The sequence below is a fragment of the Ictidomys tridecemlineatus genome, chromosome 3, assembly GCF_052094955.1.
Source record: "Ictidomys tridecemlineatus isolate mIctTri1 chromosome 3, mIctTri1.hap1, whole genome shotgun sequence".
Classification (NCBI taxonomy): Eukaryota; Metazoa; Chordata; class Mammalia; order Rodentia; family Sciuridae; genus Ictidomys; species Ictidomys tridecemlineatus.
In genome coordinates, this window is record NC_135479.1 from 18,591,421 (window position 1) to 18,607,813 (window position 16,393).

The window sequence follows — 16,393 nt, forward strand, 5'->3', positions numbered from 1 at the left end:
CCCTCCAATTCCTAGTCAGGAAAATGAGAGTAGATATGATTGTTATTCTAATTACACAGATACAGGAATGGGATCAAATAAGGTGAGGTTAGAACTTGACCAAACTCACATACTATTAGGAATGTGGGGAGGCTGGCCCTGGTTTCACCTCCAGATCTGGAAAAAAATGTGGGGAAGTTGGGAAGCTGGGACTTTTGATTCTAAAACCCTTTGCTCTTTTCTAGTCAAAAAAATAAAGTTAATTCCACACCCTGCTTTCAGTGCAGCGTGTGATGGCTTGATTTTCACAAAATGCCCTATGTATACTCCAAGGGCAGGTCTGAGTTTGTGGAGATGTACAATTGGGGGAAGAGGATTCCAACAAAACAAAACAAAAAATAAGTAAATAAGTACAAAATCAAGTACAGGCCTTAAACAGGCCCTGAAAGGAAAGGGTCTTAAGAATTAAACTTCATTTAGTATCACGGTTAATCCGCTTCTCTTATATGCCATGCCCTCTAAAAAACCCGGACACACCAGATCTTGACAGTGTTTCCCATCGTTTGTGCAACGTGGCAGAAGTGAGATGTGGAAGTCCTGGGAAAGGAATCTCATGTCTCCCAAGAGACAAGAGGAATTACAGCAGTAGCCAGACAGTGTGGGGATGGAGAAGGCAGTGTGCCAGGGGACAGTCCAAAGGGGGCTGTGTGACCCGCCTGGCTGAGACGTAGGCAGCAGCAGTGCCAGGAGCAGTGGCGCTGTCCCGTGAGAGATGGCCCAAACTGTGGGCTGGCCTGTTGGAAGTAGACGTCCTTCTCACTGTCTTCTGGTTCCCTGCATCCTGTCCTGATAACCTTTTCTCTGAGAAGGGAAGGCAAAGAGACAAACCACCGCCGAAGGCCCTGGGAGGCTAGAGAGTGGCTCCCGCACCGGACTTTCCTTCCCCCGCCGGCAGGATGGTGAACTGCGGACCGCCACCCGAAGGCCGCCGGGCTGCAGCTTCCCCGGCACGGCCGGGGTGCCGGGCTCCCCTCGTGGATCCCCGCTGCCGCCGGGGGGCAGAGCCCGAGGCCTGCTTTCTCAGGGCTGGCCGAGCCTTTTTGACAAACTGATTGCGTAGCAGGGATTGGCTGGTCCGGGCGTGACGCCGGTAACAACAAAGGTGGAGTTGGAAGAAATTAGATTAAAGGAGAGGGGGGAAATAATAATTAAAGGGGGAGCTGGCAGAGGACAGGAGGCAGACACCGAGGGGGAGATGCGCGAAGCACGATCTCCCGGCTCCAACTACCCCCTAGAAGCTCCTTTGCACAAACCCACCAGGATTTTGCTCTTCATCCCCACGCCGGCTCTGACCCAGTTACCGAAGCCGGGGTAGGAGGGATGGCTGCTGCTTCTTGAAAAATCCCAACTCTCACCCTGACACCCCTCACTACGACCCAGGGGGAGAACTTTTTACTCGGATTTCTCGGATTCTAAGCCGGGTGAAAGTGGGGGGCAATGCGAACAACGAGGGACTCGCTCCGAAACCCGGAAGGCCCTCGCGGGGCACGGAGATCGGACCAGACGGGGTGCTCCCCCGGTTTTCCGATGTGTTGCAAATCTAAGCTTCTTTCTTGCTTTTTTCTTTTTATAACATCCCCCTTTGCTCCCCCCTCCCCGCTTTGGCTTCAGGGTTGCAAAAGCAAAGAGCAATAAAAAAAAAAAAAAAAAAAAAAAAAAAAAAAACCGCGCACACACTCAGACACACACCAGTGGCGACAGGAGAGAGTTGGAAAGACGCAGGAGAAAAGCAGGAGGCAGCGGGAATGGAGCAATGGGAGCGGGAAGCAGGCAGGTTCCCTCGCAAATTCCCCTCCGGCCCCAAGCCGCCTCGCCGGCCCCGGCAGGGGAGCAAGAAGCCGGGCGAGCAGATGGAGGAGTGGAGCTCGCTCTAGGCAGCGGGCTTGGCCGGAGAATGGAGGAGCCGCCAAGCGACCGGCTGATTGGAAGAGAAACGCAGAGCGATGGAGGCGGGGGTAGGAGGACGATTTCTCTGCGGGGACTGGCGGCGGCGTACACGCCCGGGTCGGGCGCTGCAGAGCTTGGCTGGCTTTCAACCCGCGCTCGCCGGCTCCAGCCCCGCGCGCCCCCACCCCCAGCCCTGCCGGCGGCTCCGCAGGTGAGTGTGAGCTGGGGGCTAAAAGACCCGAAAGTCTAAACACGCCCGCTCTGCAAAAAAAAGAAAAAGAAAAAAGCATTTTCTTTCTTTTTTAAATTTTTTTTTTTAATTTTCGAACAGCCCCCAGAGCAGTGGGAGGGAAGGGGCGAGGCTGAGCCGTCCGGAGGAGGCGGAGGGGCCAGGCGAGGCCGGGGAGGCCCGGGAGGCGGCGGCGCCGAGGCGGTCTGACGGGCGAGCGCTCGGAGCGGCGCTGCGCTGCGCCGAGGCGGGCGGGCGGGCGGGCGGAGCGGGGCGGGCGGAGCGCGGCGCGTGGGGCTCGCCATTAGCCGTCGCTCCGCTTCGCCATCTCGGGCTTTGTCTGGCGACTAGCTAACCCCAGCGTCGGCTGCGGCGGAGCTGCAGCTCGGCTCTTCCGCCCGCCGCGCTCCTAGGTGCCTCCGGCCTGCGCTCCCATCCACATACTCGGTAAGTGAGCCTCCTTGCCGCGTATTTCGGGGGAGAGGGGTTACTACCAGCGGCGGCGGCGCCGACCTCCATGCGCCGGAGCAGGCCTGGGGAGCCATGCCGGGCTGGATTGAACCGGCTCCCAGAGCTGTTCCACCTCTGGAGCTGGAGCCCGCTCGCGGTTTCCGGGCTTTAAGGAGCAAAAGGAATCGTTTTGTTTTGGGAGTCGGGGTGATATATATATGTATTTGTGTATATATATATATGTATATATATATATTTTTTGGTTTCGTGAGTGCTTTTTGATAGCAAGGGGACCGCGAGGTGGGCGCTGAAGCCTGGCGCCGCTATCGGCGTGCGTGCGCCCCAGCCGGTGGCCACGCTCCGGGGATGAGGGTGGGCGCCAATAGCCCGCCCGGGAAGGCGAGAGAGGGTGAGGACTGGCCTGTAAGTACGATCCTAAGCTGGAAAGACTTGGAAGGGAGCTCCGGAGCAGGGCTGTCGGCACCCCCTGAGCCTTACCGGCCACCGGGGGGCCCTCCGGGCACCCTCTCCACGGCCGCACCTCGGCCCTCCCTTCCGCGCCGGCCAAGCCTGCTAGTTCCCCCGCGGGTCTGGCGAGGTCGCTCTCGGCGTCTGCACGCCCGCCTCGGCTCCGAGCCCCGCCGCCATCCGGGCGGCTGCGTGTCTCCCAGCCCGGCCCCCCCCCCTCCGGCGGCAGTGGCAGCCGCTGCCGCTGCTGCCGCCGCCACCACCACCACTACCACAACCACCACCACTACCACCGCCACCCCCCTCCCCTCCTTCCTTCCCTCCGCCTCGGCCGCCCGGGTCCCCCCAGCTCCCGCCCCTCCTCCCAGCTGCCCCCCGCGGAGCCCGCCCGGGCAGGCTGTGGGAGGGAGCGGAGCCGGCGAGGCGGGCGGGCTGGCGCTCGCTCCCCGGGGGTCGGTGTGCGCTCTACGGGGAAGGACGCGCTCGCTGCCCCGCTTCTCCCGCCCCCCTCCCGCTCCTCCTCCTCCCTTCTCCCTCCTCCTCCCCGCTCCGGCGGCGGAGGCTGCTGCGGCGGCGGGGGGTGTGCGAGCTGAGGCCGGGGCCGGCGGGCGGGCGGCGGGCGGGCTGCCTGCAGGCGGAGGGCGCTGTGCTTTGTGCTTTTCGCCGCGAGGAGCAGCAGGCAGCAGCCACAGCCGCCGCCGCCACAGCAGCAGCAGCCGCCGCCCCAGCGCCTCCGCCGCGCCGGGAGGAGGAGCCGCTGCCACCGCGGGAGGGAGCTGCGGCTGTGCCCGGCCGAGCGGGGGAGGGCGCCGCCGCTCAGAGCCGGGGAGGGAGCCGCCAGAGCGGGAAGCCCGGAGGCCGCGCTGCGCCGGGTAACCGAGACGGCTAAGGACGCGCGCTAGGGTCGGGGCCAGGACCAGACGGCAAGGGAGGGAGCCGCGGGTACGGTGGACGCCGGGCGAGGACCCGGAGCCACCTCCGAGCAGGGGACTGGGCTCGAGCAGACCAGGGGACTGGGGAAAACACCGAAGCCGGGGGAGGGGAAGGCAGGAAGCGAGGCCCGGGTCGGGCCGGGCCGCGGGCGGAGGAGCCCGCGCTTCTCGGAGCCGGCAGGCGCAGTTCTCGCCGGCCGCCGGAGGGGGCGGCGGGGCCGGTGAGCGCTGCGCCCCCGCCTCCCGGCTGCCGTCCTCCCTCCCTCTCTTTGGCTCGGCTCCCCGGAGGCCGGGGCGGGGGCGCCGGCGGGGCTGGGCCGCAGGCTCGGGGGAGGAGGCGGCGGTTCCCGCCGTGGTCGCGCCTCTGCGCCGGGCTCCTCCGTGAGCGTCAGGGTAGCTGGGCGGTGGCAGAGCCTCTAGCCGGGGTGGGTGGCTCGGGGGCTGGGGCCAAGCTAGGCCTCTTCTCTTCGGCTGCTCGCCCGCCCGGGCGGGCTGGGACGGCGTTAGGCGATCGGGAGGGGGGAGCGGCGGAATCCGGATCCGGTCCCCGGGGGCGGTGCGGCCGCTGCGCTCCGGGGCTGGCGGCGGCTGCGCTGCGTCCGGGTCCCCGCCGGGTTGCGGAGGCGGGGGGAACCGGCCGGGGGGAGGCGGGAGGAGGAGACTGGGGCGCGTGCCCGCTTCCGTGGCCGCGCGCGCCCTTTACCCGCCCTTCCTCCTCCCCCGCCCTCCAGCCTGGGGCCTCCCCGGGGCGGGCGCACCGAAGAGGAGGAGATTTTTTTTTTTTTTTTTTTTTGGTCCGGGTGGGGGAAGGAGGGCGGGCTCTCACTGCACGCGGGAGCTTGGAGCAGTCTCTCGCGTGGGCAGGGGAGGGCGCACGCCGCGGAGCCCGGCTGCAGGGGCTGGGGGAGGGGGTTGGGAAGAAGAGGGGCGCACTTCCACACCCTCCGACCCATTAAGTCTTGAGTATCCTGGCTGGGTTTTACTGAGAGCTGGGACCTGTGCCCACTCCCCTTTGGGATGGGGGTAGGATAGAAAGGCCCCCACCTCTCAGCCTGAGTGGGGACTGGTGTCTCTTCTAAAGGGTGAGGTGGCTTTGACCCCGGGTTGCCGGGCCAGCGCGACCGAGGCGGTGGCTGGACAGCTGGAGGATGAACGGAGAGGCCGACTGCCCCACAGACCTGGAAATGGCCGCCCCCAAAGGCCAAGGTAGGGGTCCTCCACCCCCAGCCCTTTTTAACTTAAATCTTCTTTCCCACATGTCTGTCTGCAGGGCTCTCCTTCTAAAGGATTCTCTTCTGCATTCTCTGATCTTGGAGAGGATGTATTGAGCATAATTTTATAAGTTGAGCATCATTCACACTTGGAAGGAATAATTTAGTTTGGCCAAATCCAAATTATTTGGCTTTGAGACTGTAAATTGTGTCTTTCACAAACCTCTCGCTCGTGTTTGAGGGAGAAGGGAGACCCGTAAAAGTTGTCTTTTGAAAGTCGTCTTTCTGAGGTTCCAGGTCATCCTGAAGTGTGTCCCTGCTTGGATTCCTGGGCTGGAAGGATGAGGATTGAGAGGGGGTGGGGGATTGGGTGCAGCAGGACTGGGAAGGCTTTTTAGGTTTTTTATTATCATTATTACTATTATTATTGTTGTTGTTAAAAATAAGGTTTTGGCAGAGGCAGGCGGAAAGAATGTGTATTTTGGCGAGTTTGGTGGCCCCAGGCCATGGAAGTTATATACACAACCAGACCCCAGCTTCATCCAAGAGGAACCTAGTATAGTTGGGCATGGGGAGTAGAAGTAAGCTCAGCATCTGGCAATGCTTGTAGGACATTGAGGGGTGAAAAGATTATGGGGTCCATGTGACCCTGCTCTGCAGAAACCCTGGACCAGGTTACCATATGCAAGTAAAAGTGAGGAGCCTCTTTGACTTGGAGCCATGGATGGCTACTATCCCAGCTCACCTTCCAGGACAGTCACTCTTTAGAGAGGCCCCAAGCTCTCAGAATTGCATTTCAGTGGCTGAAAATAGCTGGGTCAGATCCCCTTTTTTGTTCCCTAAGGAGTTTAAGCAAGAATACAACTTGGAATTGGGTGGGGAGGATGTCTCCCTAGAGCAGGATCCTGAGAGCCTTTGCCCACCTATGTGCCTTGCCTCAAAACTGCCCTATATAGTTCTTCATATCATCCCATTTTTATTTGCCAGAAATTTTCTGGTCTCTCTTGAGAGACTGGGAGGGAGGAGGGATGATATACTTTTGTCTTTAATGTAGGTTTCCAGTTGTGCTAGAGAGACATCTGTATGGAGTCTTCTTTTTGTCCACACCCCTTTTTCAGCACTTGGACATTTATGATATCTACCTAGAATGTGAATTTGGCAATACCTTTAGATATGTTGCCTTCCTGCTTTCTTTCCTCTCTGATAAACTAATTGCTTTCCCAATAGAGACACAGTTCACAGGAACTTTATTCCCCCCTGCCTGCTTTCTACAGTTGATAGGGGCCCGTGGAAGCCTGGAATGTTAGAAATTAAAATATCCCTGAAGGAAGCCAGTCCTGGGTTCAAGCCAGGCTTTCTATATGTGACACTGGACCAGTCTCTGCCCTAATCCAATGTGACCAGTTTGCTTAGGGATAAGTTATGCTTAAGGAAAGATACTTTTGTTTACATGGGAAACAGGGACTCTTGGAAAGAAAAGTTGGATACTCAAGGACTGGGGAGTAGATCAGTATGATGGCATGAGCCAGGTGTGATGGCTTCTTTTACCCCTCACCAGACCGCTGGTCCCAGGAAGATATGCTAACTTTGCTGGAATGCATGAAGAACAACCTTCCATCCAATGACAGCTCCAAGTTCAAAACCACTGAGTCACACATGGACTGGGAAAAAGTAGCATTTAAAGATTTTTCTGGAGATATGTGCAAGCTCAAATGGGTGGAGATTTCTAATGAGGTAACTGAATCCCCCTCTTTCTGACACACATGAATATGCATCTACACATAACCCTACCTTGTCCTTCTTGGAGGGGGAAATGAAACAAAGTCTATAAACAGGAAGGAAGAAGGCCAGAAAGGTGTTCATGTGGTCACTTGTTAGCTCTCTATTTGACCTTGTGCCTGTGGAGGAGATGGCATCATTAACATATCAGCCTAGAGGTCTTAATTCTGCCAAGGTCTCACAGGTGGCCATGAATACTAACTGGCCTGGGGCCTGGGGCCTGGGGCTTCTGTTGCCTGAACTGTTCGAATGAGGTACTTGTCCTTTGGTGTGAGCTCCGCAGCAGGCCTGGTCAGTGCCTGGATCGTGGAGATTACCTGTATTGCAGGGCTGTTGGTCTCTGTTCTTTCAATCAATTGTCTGGTAGAGTGGTGGAAACCCATTGGGAAAGGGAGCTCTGCTATGGGGTAGCATTTCCCAGCTTCTTCTACTCACCTCCCTTCTTCCTCCAGGTGAGGAAGTTCCGTACGTTGACAGAATTGATCCTTGATGCTCAAGAACATGTTAAAAATCCTTATAAAGGCAAAAAACTCAAGGTGAGTTACCAGGAGGAGGAGCGTGAGGGTCCAGGGAGGAATGGTCCAAAGAAGGAATGGTGTTTAACCTCTATTGTATCTTTGTCCCACCTTCCAGAAACACCCAGACTTCCCAAAGAAGCCCCTGACCCCTTATTTTCGCTTCTTCATGGAGAAGCGAGCCAAGTATGCAAAACTCCACCCTGAGATGAGCAACCTGGACTTGACCAAGATTCTTTCCAAGAAATACAAGGAGCTTCCTGAGAAGAAGAAGGTGGGGGGAGGGGGTTTTAGGTACGGGGAGGGAAGAGACTGGGAGCAACTGGTGGGGGTAGGCCTTAGAGGGACTTGGCATCAGGGACATAGGAATCAGCACAGCAGAATGGGGTCCCAGGCAGCTATATCTGATTGCTCTATCCCAGGCCCATACGCAGTCAAAACAGGCACCCTTGCAGGTGAAACCCAGGCCCAAGCAGTTGCTCAGACCAACCTTGACCCCTATGGACCATTCACAGTGTCCTCTTCCATACACTTCTCCATATACATGTCCTCAGTGTTAGGCCTGCACAGCAGTTTTGGATCCTTCATATTTCCCCTCATGGCCTAATTTAATGCCTGTAATATCCTCACACAAGAAACCCCAGGAAAGGGGGTTATTCTTAATGCTGTGGGCAAAAAATTGAGGTGCAGGGAGGTTAAGTGTCAGGTCACACAAGTAATGATGCTAGAGCAGGACTTGGCCTTGGCACCCTAGGCTCCCTGTCTGCTACTTTTCCCCCTCCACATCCACATGTTAAATGGGCTTTCTTCCCCATGTACAAGAATACACCTTATCTTTCCTGGCCTCATATTATCCCCTGCAGAGGTCAGACACTGTCCCAGACAGTCAGAGGTTGATGACCTCAGGCATAAGTTGCCCAGGTCTACCAGGCAGGGATGGACACAAGTCAAGGACAGCTCAGGAGGTCCCATGCAGTGATAAGAAACAAAATACTGAAGGAGTCCTGCAGATGGGACATGTGTAAGGTGGAATGAGAGAGGTAGATGAGAAGAGATACTGTTTTGATGAGATGGAGCCAAGGAGAGAAGTTGATGAGGGCCATGGGGAGAGGCCAAAAGGCACACTGACTGGGAAAAAAGACAGAGTTGTACATAGCCAGCCCTCGAAAAGTGACACCTACTGCCACACTCAGTGGACCTTTTCACTGGTTCATATATACTGGCTGTAGACACATATGCTCTTGGTGCTGAACCCAAAATGGAACCAGGTAAAACTAGCCCTCTGGCCACTGCCCAAGCTAAGCAGGAGCTATGATTTATTGGAGTTATGATTAACCCCCTGATGAGGTTAAGGGACAGTGACAATACAGAAAACTCATGGAATGGGAGGGAGAGGCAAAGGATCTGAGAACCAGGGGTGGACAGAAGAAATGGGTAAAGTGGACAAGATGCTGACCTGGGGAACACAGACTTGTCCTCTTGGACTGCCACTACATTGCTATGTATGAGGCCTTGCGGTAAGTCACTTTGCTTCTCTGGGCCTGGTCTTGTCTATAAAGGCGAGCCATATCTGTGAGGTGCCTTTTGGCTCCAAAAACTTGTTTGTGGAGGGCCAAGATTGTGCAGAGGAGACATTGTTCTGCTCTTGGTTTTCTGTGGGAACCACAGGGGAAAGTGAGCCACCTCTCTGTGCTGGTTGTGTACTCTGTGAGAGGCAGGAGTTGGCTTGATCTCCAAGAGCCCCTGACTGCTTCCAGTGCTATACTTGCAATTATAGGGAAAAAAAGGGAGGAAAAGAGAGGGCTATTAGACAGAAGGTAGATAAGGAAGGGCAAGGATTGGAAACGAGGTGTAAGTAGGGGGACTCTAGAGGGAGGCAGGCAAGGAGAGGGAAAGGAAGACCAGGTGGAGAGGAGGGAGAGGGAAGGGAGCCAAGTGGCAGAGGGGAACAAGAGGCCTGAGAGGGTGCCAGTCAGCCAGGCGCCTGAAAGAAGGGATCAGAGGTAGGAAAGATGGTGATGGCTGAGGCACCAAGAGGGGATGGTTACAGAATTGGGAAGGAATGTGAGGGGCAGATGGAGCCACAGAGGTAGTATGGATGGGGAAGAAAAACCCAAGAGACAGATCTGCTGGGATGTGGTCTACCTTATAAGAATTCATTCTGAATTTCCTTCATTACAATCTCGCTTCATGCTTTGGAAGCAGGATTCAGCCACCTGGCCCTATGGGCCATCTCCAAGTAGACACACTGATGTCGGCTTCCTCAGACAGTGGGGAGAGGGAGTAATGGGAGCAGGGCCTCCACCAGACTCAACGTTGGAATTTTATGGTGTCAGAGAAAGGGGTGGGGCAATCTTAGTCCTGCCACCGACAACTTATTGGTTGTGGTAATGCCAAGTCCCGCTTCTACAACTCTCTTAAATAGAATAGGAATAAGATTCCGTGTCTGAAAGACCACTGTAGTTCCCACTGTCTGGTTCTCAGCCACCAGGTCTGGTGTGTGGTGAGCCCAATCCACTGGAAGGCACAGGCTACCATCCGTCCACATCACAGCGGGAGGCAAGAAAGCTAGCGAGGAGGGTTCCTGGTGGCTTTTGTAGCTCCGGGTGAGATAGGCCTTGGGTCCTGGATGACCCCGTCCCCTCCTCCCCCCAGATGAAATATATTCAGGACTTCCAGAGGGAGAAACAGGAGTTCGAGCGAAACCTGGCCCGATTCAGGTAAGGCAGTGAAGCCCAGAGGAGGGCCATGGGGCACTGGGTGTGACAGTATAGGCTAATGCTGGCTGGAGGCTGGTGCTGGCCATCTGCAAAATATGGAATATGATGGGTCACATACAGACCCTAATGTATTATGCTCAGGGGCAGGGGCAGGCAAGCAGCCTCTGTCCCACTAAGCCCCAGATGGAAGGCCTAGGAGGCTCTATGGGTGGGGCAGCTAACTTGGGTCTGCCCAGGCAGTGTCCCCCATTGAACCTTGCTCCCCATGCCCTGGCTAGGGAGGATCACCCCGACCTTATCCAGAATGCCAAGAAGTCGGACATCCCTGAGAAGCCCAAAACCCCCCAGCAGCTGTGGTACACCCATGAGAAGAAGGTGTATCTCAAAGTGCGGCCAGATGTGAGTGTCTGGCCAAGGGGTGGGGGTGGAGGCGCACGGTGGTGGCAAGGGGGGAGCCGCGCCAGGTCGGCTGGGCACGGTGCAGGGGAGCAGGAGAGGAGGCCCCTCCCCAGGGGTGGGCTGCATGGACAGGGCCTGGGCCAGCTGGCGTGCGAGCGTGTGTGTGCGCGTGTGTGTGAGCCTGTCCCCTTGCACCCAGGCGGGATCCCCGCCTCTCTGCCTTCTCCTCCTGGCCTGTGGGGGACACTAATGTGACCTCCTGTGGCCTGAGGGGGCGGGGGCCTCTGTGCCCCCTACCCCCCTCCCCCTGCCCCTGGCTGCCTGTGTGTGTCTGACGGCTTTTGGTTTGCAGGCCACTACGAAGGAGGTGAAGGACTCCCTGGGGAAGCAGTGGTCTCAGCTCTCGGACAAAAAGAGGCTGAAATGGATTCATAAGGCCCTGGAGCAGCGGAAGAAGTACGAGGTTAGGCTTCCGCTGCGCTCCTCCCCATCCGGCTCTTCAAGAGCCTCTGCCCTCTGACTCTGTGCCACCGCATGCTGCGGGAGGCAGTCACTCCCCAGCCATCCATTGAGGGAGGGGCCTTCTGGGCCCCTCACCTCTGTCTCTATTTTCCCTACCCCCACCCCACCATGAGATCTCAGGCTAGGGCAGGGCAGGGCACCACGGTTCGGCTCGTTTTGTGTGAAATGGCAGAAATGGCCATCCCCAGCTTTGCTCCCTGCCCCCCCTCCCCAGCGGCTCTCCCCCTTCCCCTGCCCCGGCTAACCCCACTCCCCATTGCCCTCCACCCCCCCACCTCACTCTGCAGGAGATTATGCGTGACTATATCCAGAAGCACCCTGAACTGAACATCAGTGAGGAGGGCATCACCAAATCCACCCTTACCAAGGCTGAACGCCAGCTCAAGGACAAGTTTGATGGGCGACCCACCAAGCCACCTCCGTGAGCACTGTCCTGTGGTGGGTGGGTGAGTGGGCAGCTAGGGAACTGGGCCAGTGAGGGATGTAGGCCCATGCTCTATAGCAATGAGGTCAACTGCTCACTTGCTTATGGGGTGTGTCTCTCTTCCTGCCCGTTTTGATAGGAACAGCTATTCACTGTACTGTGCAGAGCTCATGGCCAACATGAAGGATGTGCCCAGTACGGAGCGCATGGTGCTATGCAGCCAGCAGTGGAAGCTGCTGTCCCAGAAGGAGAAGGATGCCTATCACAAGAAGTGTGACCAGGTGCTTCATAGCAGGGGGCAACCCATGGAGATTTTGGGGCCCTCCTTTGGGGTTTCAAGTGTGACCCCAGCAAAGCTCAAATCAGTCCTTGGTTATAGGTGCCTTGGCACCTGCTTCCAGCATGGCAGTGTGCTAAGTTTGGCATCTGGGCCTGTGAAGGCAGACAGCTCGGGCCTCTTGCCTACCATCTGTTGGAGGAGAGCAGGCCCTGGGGGAGGCTTTCTGAGGGTTCCTGTCCCTAATACTGGGGTCTTTGGTGAGCCTATTCCCAACTGACCCTGATTCCCCTCCCTTTCCCAGAAAAAGAAAGATTACGAGGTGGAGATGCTCCGTTTCCTTGAGGTGAGTGTTGCTCCAGGTGGGGACTGGGCAGAGAACACGGGCTATGCGGGAGAGCCCTGAGGATCCCTGGAGAGCAGGTGGACTGCAGCCCCACCCCTCTGTCTTCCCCACCAGAGCCTGCCCGAGGAGGAGCAGCAGCGGGTTCTGGGAGAGGAGAAGATGTTGAACATCAACAAGAAACAGGCCACCAGCCCAGCTTCCAAGAAGCCCACCCAGGAAGGCGGGAAGGTGGGCAGGGGCACCATCGGCCCAGTGGGAGGGGAACGAAGGGCTCCTGTAAACGGCCTGTGAACCCCGACCCTTCTGTACCTTCCCAGGGCGGCTCAGAGAAGCCTAAACGGCCTGTGTCCGCCATGTTCATCTTCTCTGAGGAGAAGCGGCGGCAGCTGCAGGAGGAGAGGCCAGAGCTCTCTGAGAGTGAGCTGACCCGCCTGCTGGCCCGCATGTGGAACGACTTGTCAGAGAAGAAGAAGGTTAGTCTTGCCCCTGAAAGGCGCCTCCCCACCAGTGTCCCCAGAGGGGCTGCTAGGACCACTTCCTCCCTTGGGGCAGCTGAGCAGCCTCGCCCCTGCCCCTGCCCCTGCCCCTGCCCCTGTCCCTGCGGCTTACATATGTGGCTGGTCTCAGATGCTGGGAGCCCAGCGAGCCGACCCGGAAGGCGGGAAGCTGTCAGCTACCCCTGTTGGCTCTGGGGGGAGCGGCCGGTAGGCGGGGCGGAGCCCACGGGGACATCTGTGCCGCCCACGCTTGTGCCAGCCCCTCCTCCCTACCCAGAGCTGCTGCTGCTGCTGCTGGTCGGACTTAGCGCGCCCCCTAGGGGTGACTCAGAGGCTGACACCTGTGTGGTCCTCCATAGGCCAAGTACAAGGCCAGGGAGGCAGCGCTGAAGGCACAATCTGAGAGGAAGCCAGGCGCGGAGCGCGAGGAACGGGGCAAGCTGCCAGAGTCACCCAAGAGAGCTGAGGAGATCTGGCAGCAGAGCGTCATCGGCGATTACCTGGCCCGCTTCAAGGTGGCAGGAAGTGGGACAGGGGTTTTCCCTGTAGCCTCCAGCCCTGGGTGACCCCTTTAGCTGATACCCTTGTCTGTCCCCAGAACGATAGGGTAAAGGCCTTGAAAGCCATGGAGATGACCTGGAACAACATGGAGAAGAAGGAGAAACTAATGTGGATTAAGAAGGCCGCTGAAGACCAAAAGCGATATGAGGTGGGAAGAGGACTGCACCCCCCCCCCCCATATAAGCTGGGGCTTTGAGCCAGAGATCCCAGCCTTGTTGTGACCCTGAACCAGTCTCAACTCGACGCTGCCCACCCCCCCAATTGAGCCTCAGTCTCATCAGTAAAATGGAGGAGATAGTATTGGCCTTCAAGGTTATTGTTGAGGGACATGAGTTCAATTCCAAAAATACATTGAAATGATAGTGCTTGACATAGGTGTAAGTTGTTAGGTAATTGTTCCCTGGCCATGCTTTGGTTTCTGCTCTTCCTGGCACATAAAAAGAGAACCAGCTAAGGCATGACAGAGTGGGGCAGGAGGCAGCAGTATTTCAGGGGTTGTGGGGATGAGTGTGACCCTTCCAGGTCTCCCCACAGAGGGAGCTGAGTGAGATGCGGGCACCTCCAGCTGCTACGAATTCTTCCAAGAAGATGAAGTTCCAGGGAGAACCCAAGAAGCCTCCCATGTGAGCCTGGGGCTGAAGCCTGCCTTGGTGTGGGGAGGGTGAGGACTAGAGGGCCTGTTGGTTGGGGGTCTTGACCCTCCCTTAACAACCCCCATCCCAGGAATGGTTACCAGAAGTTCTCCCAGGAGCTACTGTCCAATGGAGAGCTGAACCACCTGCCACTGAAAGAGCGCATGGTGGAAATAGGCAGCCGCTGGCAGCGCATTTCCCAGAGCCAGAAGGAGCACTACAAAAAGCTGGCCGAGGAGCAGCAGAAGCAGTACAGGGTGCACCTGGACCTCTGGGTCAAGGTAAGAGGGCAAAGGACCCTTGGGAGGGAGAGGGAGGCACCATCTTGTCTTATTCACCATTTCTTTCAATACCCCAGCAGTCCTAAGGGGCAGTGATTACTGTCACCCTTTTAAACCAAAGCTCAGAGAGGTTAAGTAATTTGCCCAAAGTCATACAGTAGGTATAAAAATTGAAATCAGACTGCCTTTTCTCTCTCCCTCTAGGACTGGGGGTCCTCTTTGGACTCTGGCTTGATTCCTAGTCTCTGAGCTTCCCTCTGTACCTTGGTTGAGTAGTAAGATCTGTAAAGTGAGGAGAATCATCTGTGTCCTCTCCAGCCACCCAAATTGGCCAAGAATTTGGCCAGAGATTAGACGCTCCAAATGTTAGATGAGCCCCAATGCCTCATCAGTGGCTCAGGGAACTTAGGACCAAGTAGGGTTGATGATATCAGGCTCTGTTGAGTCATTGTGGGGAGACTTCTAAGTTAAAGAAGGCCCCATCTATGGAGCCTCCATTTGGGTAGAGTAAGAAAATGAAAATGAGCAGTCTTGATGTATAGTGGCTTACATTAACCAGGAATGGTGGCACAAGCCTATAATCAAGGCTGAGGCAGGAGGGTGGCAAGTTTGAGGTCAGTCTGGACAACTTAGACCTTGTCTCAAAATAAAAATAAAAGGAGGTGGGGATGTAGCATCAAAAGCAGATACTTGAGCTGTATTCCTAGACCCCTGGGGCACTCTTCAGAGACCAGGTATAAAGATGGGTGATGTAAAGTCCTCAGCCTACTGCCTGGCTGGAGCTCAGTATGCTCAGCTGGCAGTAATCTGGGGAGCGTTTCAACCCCCACTTTCTCTCTGTCTCCCCAGAGTCTGTCTCCCCAGGACCGTGCAGCATATAAAGAATACATCTCCAATGTGAGTTTGGGAGCCCGGCAGTGGCATGGTGGGGGCAGGGATCCCCAGGACCTGGAACTCACAGCTGCCCCTTGTGCATCCCCATCCTCTCCTATAGAAACGTAAGAGCATGACCAAGCTGCGAGGCCCAAACCCCAAGTCCAGCCGGACCACCCTGCAGTCCAAGTCGGTAAGGAGCTTCTCCCAGATAGGGAGCAAGTATCTGTACAACAGGGTCCCAGTGCCTGGAGTGGCTGGGCCAAGACCACTGGTGTCTCTCTGCCCCTCCAGGAATCTGAGGAGGATGATGAAGAGGATGAGGATGATGAGGATGAAGATGAAGAAGAGGAAGACGATGAGAATGGGGATTCCTCTGAGGATGGTGGAGACTCCTCCGGATCCAGCAGTGAAGATGAGAGCGAGGATGGGGATGAGGTGGGGCAGGCAGGGCATGGTGGGAGGGGCAGGATTGAGTTCCACAAGGAGGGCCACCTGGTAACTGCACATCCTTTCTTCCTCTAGAACGAGGAGGATGATGAGGATGAAGATGATGATGAGGATGACGATGAGGATGAAGACAATGAGTCCGAGGGCAGCAGCTCCAGCTCCTCCTCCTCAGGGGACTCCTCAGACTCTGACTCCAACTGAGGCTCACCCCCCGGGGCAGCCAGGGAGAGCTTTAGAGCTCCCCTCCCCAACTGACCACCTTTGTCTCTCCCCCATGTTCTGTCCCCTACCCCCTGGCCTCCCCCACTTTCTGTCTTTCTTTTTCTTTTTCTTTTTTAAACAAAATATGGTGGGGGTAGGGGACTGGAGGAGCCCAGGCCAGGACTCTGTTTGCCTTGGAGCAATCGGCCCTGGGGGTCCTCCAGGGAGAGCAACCATCAGACTGAGCCAGCACTGGACCAGACCGGCCCACCCCACCCCTCTTCTGCACTTGCAGTTCTGGCATGGACAATGGACCAGGGGTGGGGAGTCCCAAAGAGTTCAGTGAGGCCCTCCACACCTGCAACCCAAACCAAGGTGGGGTGGAAGCTTGGGGAGGACCCCTTCCTTCCCAGAGGGGCTCACCACCTGGACCCCTGCATTGGAACTGGAGGCAGGGAAACTGTTGGGAGAGGCGGGCAGGTGCCTTTGAGAAAACAGGCACTGCCCTGATGGTCCTCTCCCCTGCCCCTGCAGAAAGGAGCTGCCTGGACCCACTCATGGGGGAGGGGCAGAAGTGTTTTTTATATATGTGTATATATTTTTTTTTTAAGCTCTGAGCTGTCAACGAGACGTTTCCTACCGATCCCGGCTGCCGTCTCTGTTGTCATTTCTGGGAGAGGGAGGGTTTAGGGGGTAGATT

The 16,393-nt window shown here is 56.8% G+C and overlaps 1 protein-coding gene across 2 annotated transcripts; it reads left to right on the forward strand.

Moving 5' to 3' along the window:
* Positions 1-2,439: 2,439 nt before the first annotated feature.
* On the forward strand, positions 2,440-15,837 carry Ubtf (upstream binding transcription factor). 2 transcript variants are annotated; one of them, XM_078041013.1, is made up of 21 exons: positions 2,440-2,602; positions 5,087-5,211; positions 6,775-6,950; positions 7,448-7,531; positions 7,629-7,784; positions 10,166-10,230; positions 10,509-10,629; positions 10,982-11,092; positions 11,439-11,572; positions 11,715-11,856; positions 12,157-12,198; positions 12,313-12,426; positions 12,516-12,671; positions 13,055-13,210; positions 13,294-13,404; positions 13,791-13,879; positions 13,980-14,169; positions 15,019-15,066; positions 15,164-15,235; positions 15,337-15,480; positions 15,568-15,837. In XM_078041013.1, the coding sequence occupies exons 2-21, from the start codon at positions 5,154-5,156 to the stop codon at positions 15,691-15,693; spliced, it is 2,295 nt and encodes a 764-aa protein (XP_077897139.1). In that variant the 5' UTR covers positions 2,440-2,602; positions 5,087-5,153; the 3' UTR covers positions 15,694-15,837. The 2 variants fall into 2 exon arrangements, with proteins under 2 accessions (XP_077897139.1, XP_077897140.1); XM_078041014.1 differs by lacking the exon at positions 10,982-11,092 and having other exon boundaries at positions 2,441-2,602.
* Positions 15,838-16,393: the final 556 nt, after the last annotated feature.

Bases quoted from the DNA above. Each gene is read 5' to 3' on its own strand.
- Ubtf (XM_078041013.1), top strand. From the start codon at position 5,154: ATGAACGGAGAGGCCGACTGCCCCACAGACCTGGAAATGGCCGCCCCC. The intron at 6,951-7,447 runs GTAACTGAATCC...TTCTTCCTCCAG, and splicing joins GGGTGGAGATTTCTAATGAG to GTGAGGAAGTTCCGTACGTT. The intron at 10,630-10,981 runs GTGAGTGTCTGG...TTTGGTTTGCAG, and splicing joins ATCTCAAAGTGCGGCCAGAT to GCCACTACGAAGGAGGTGAA.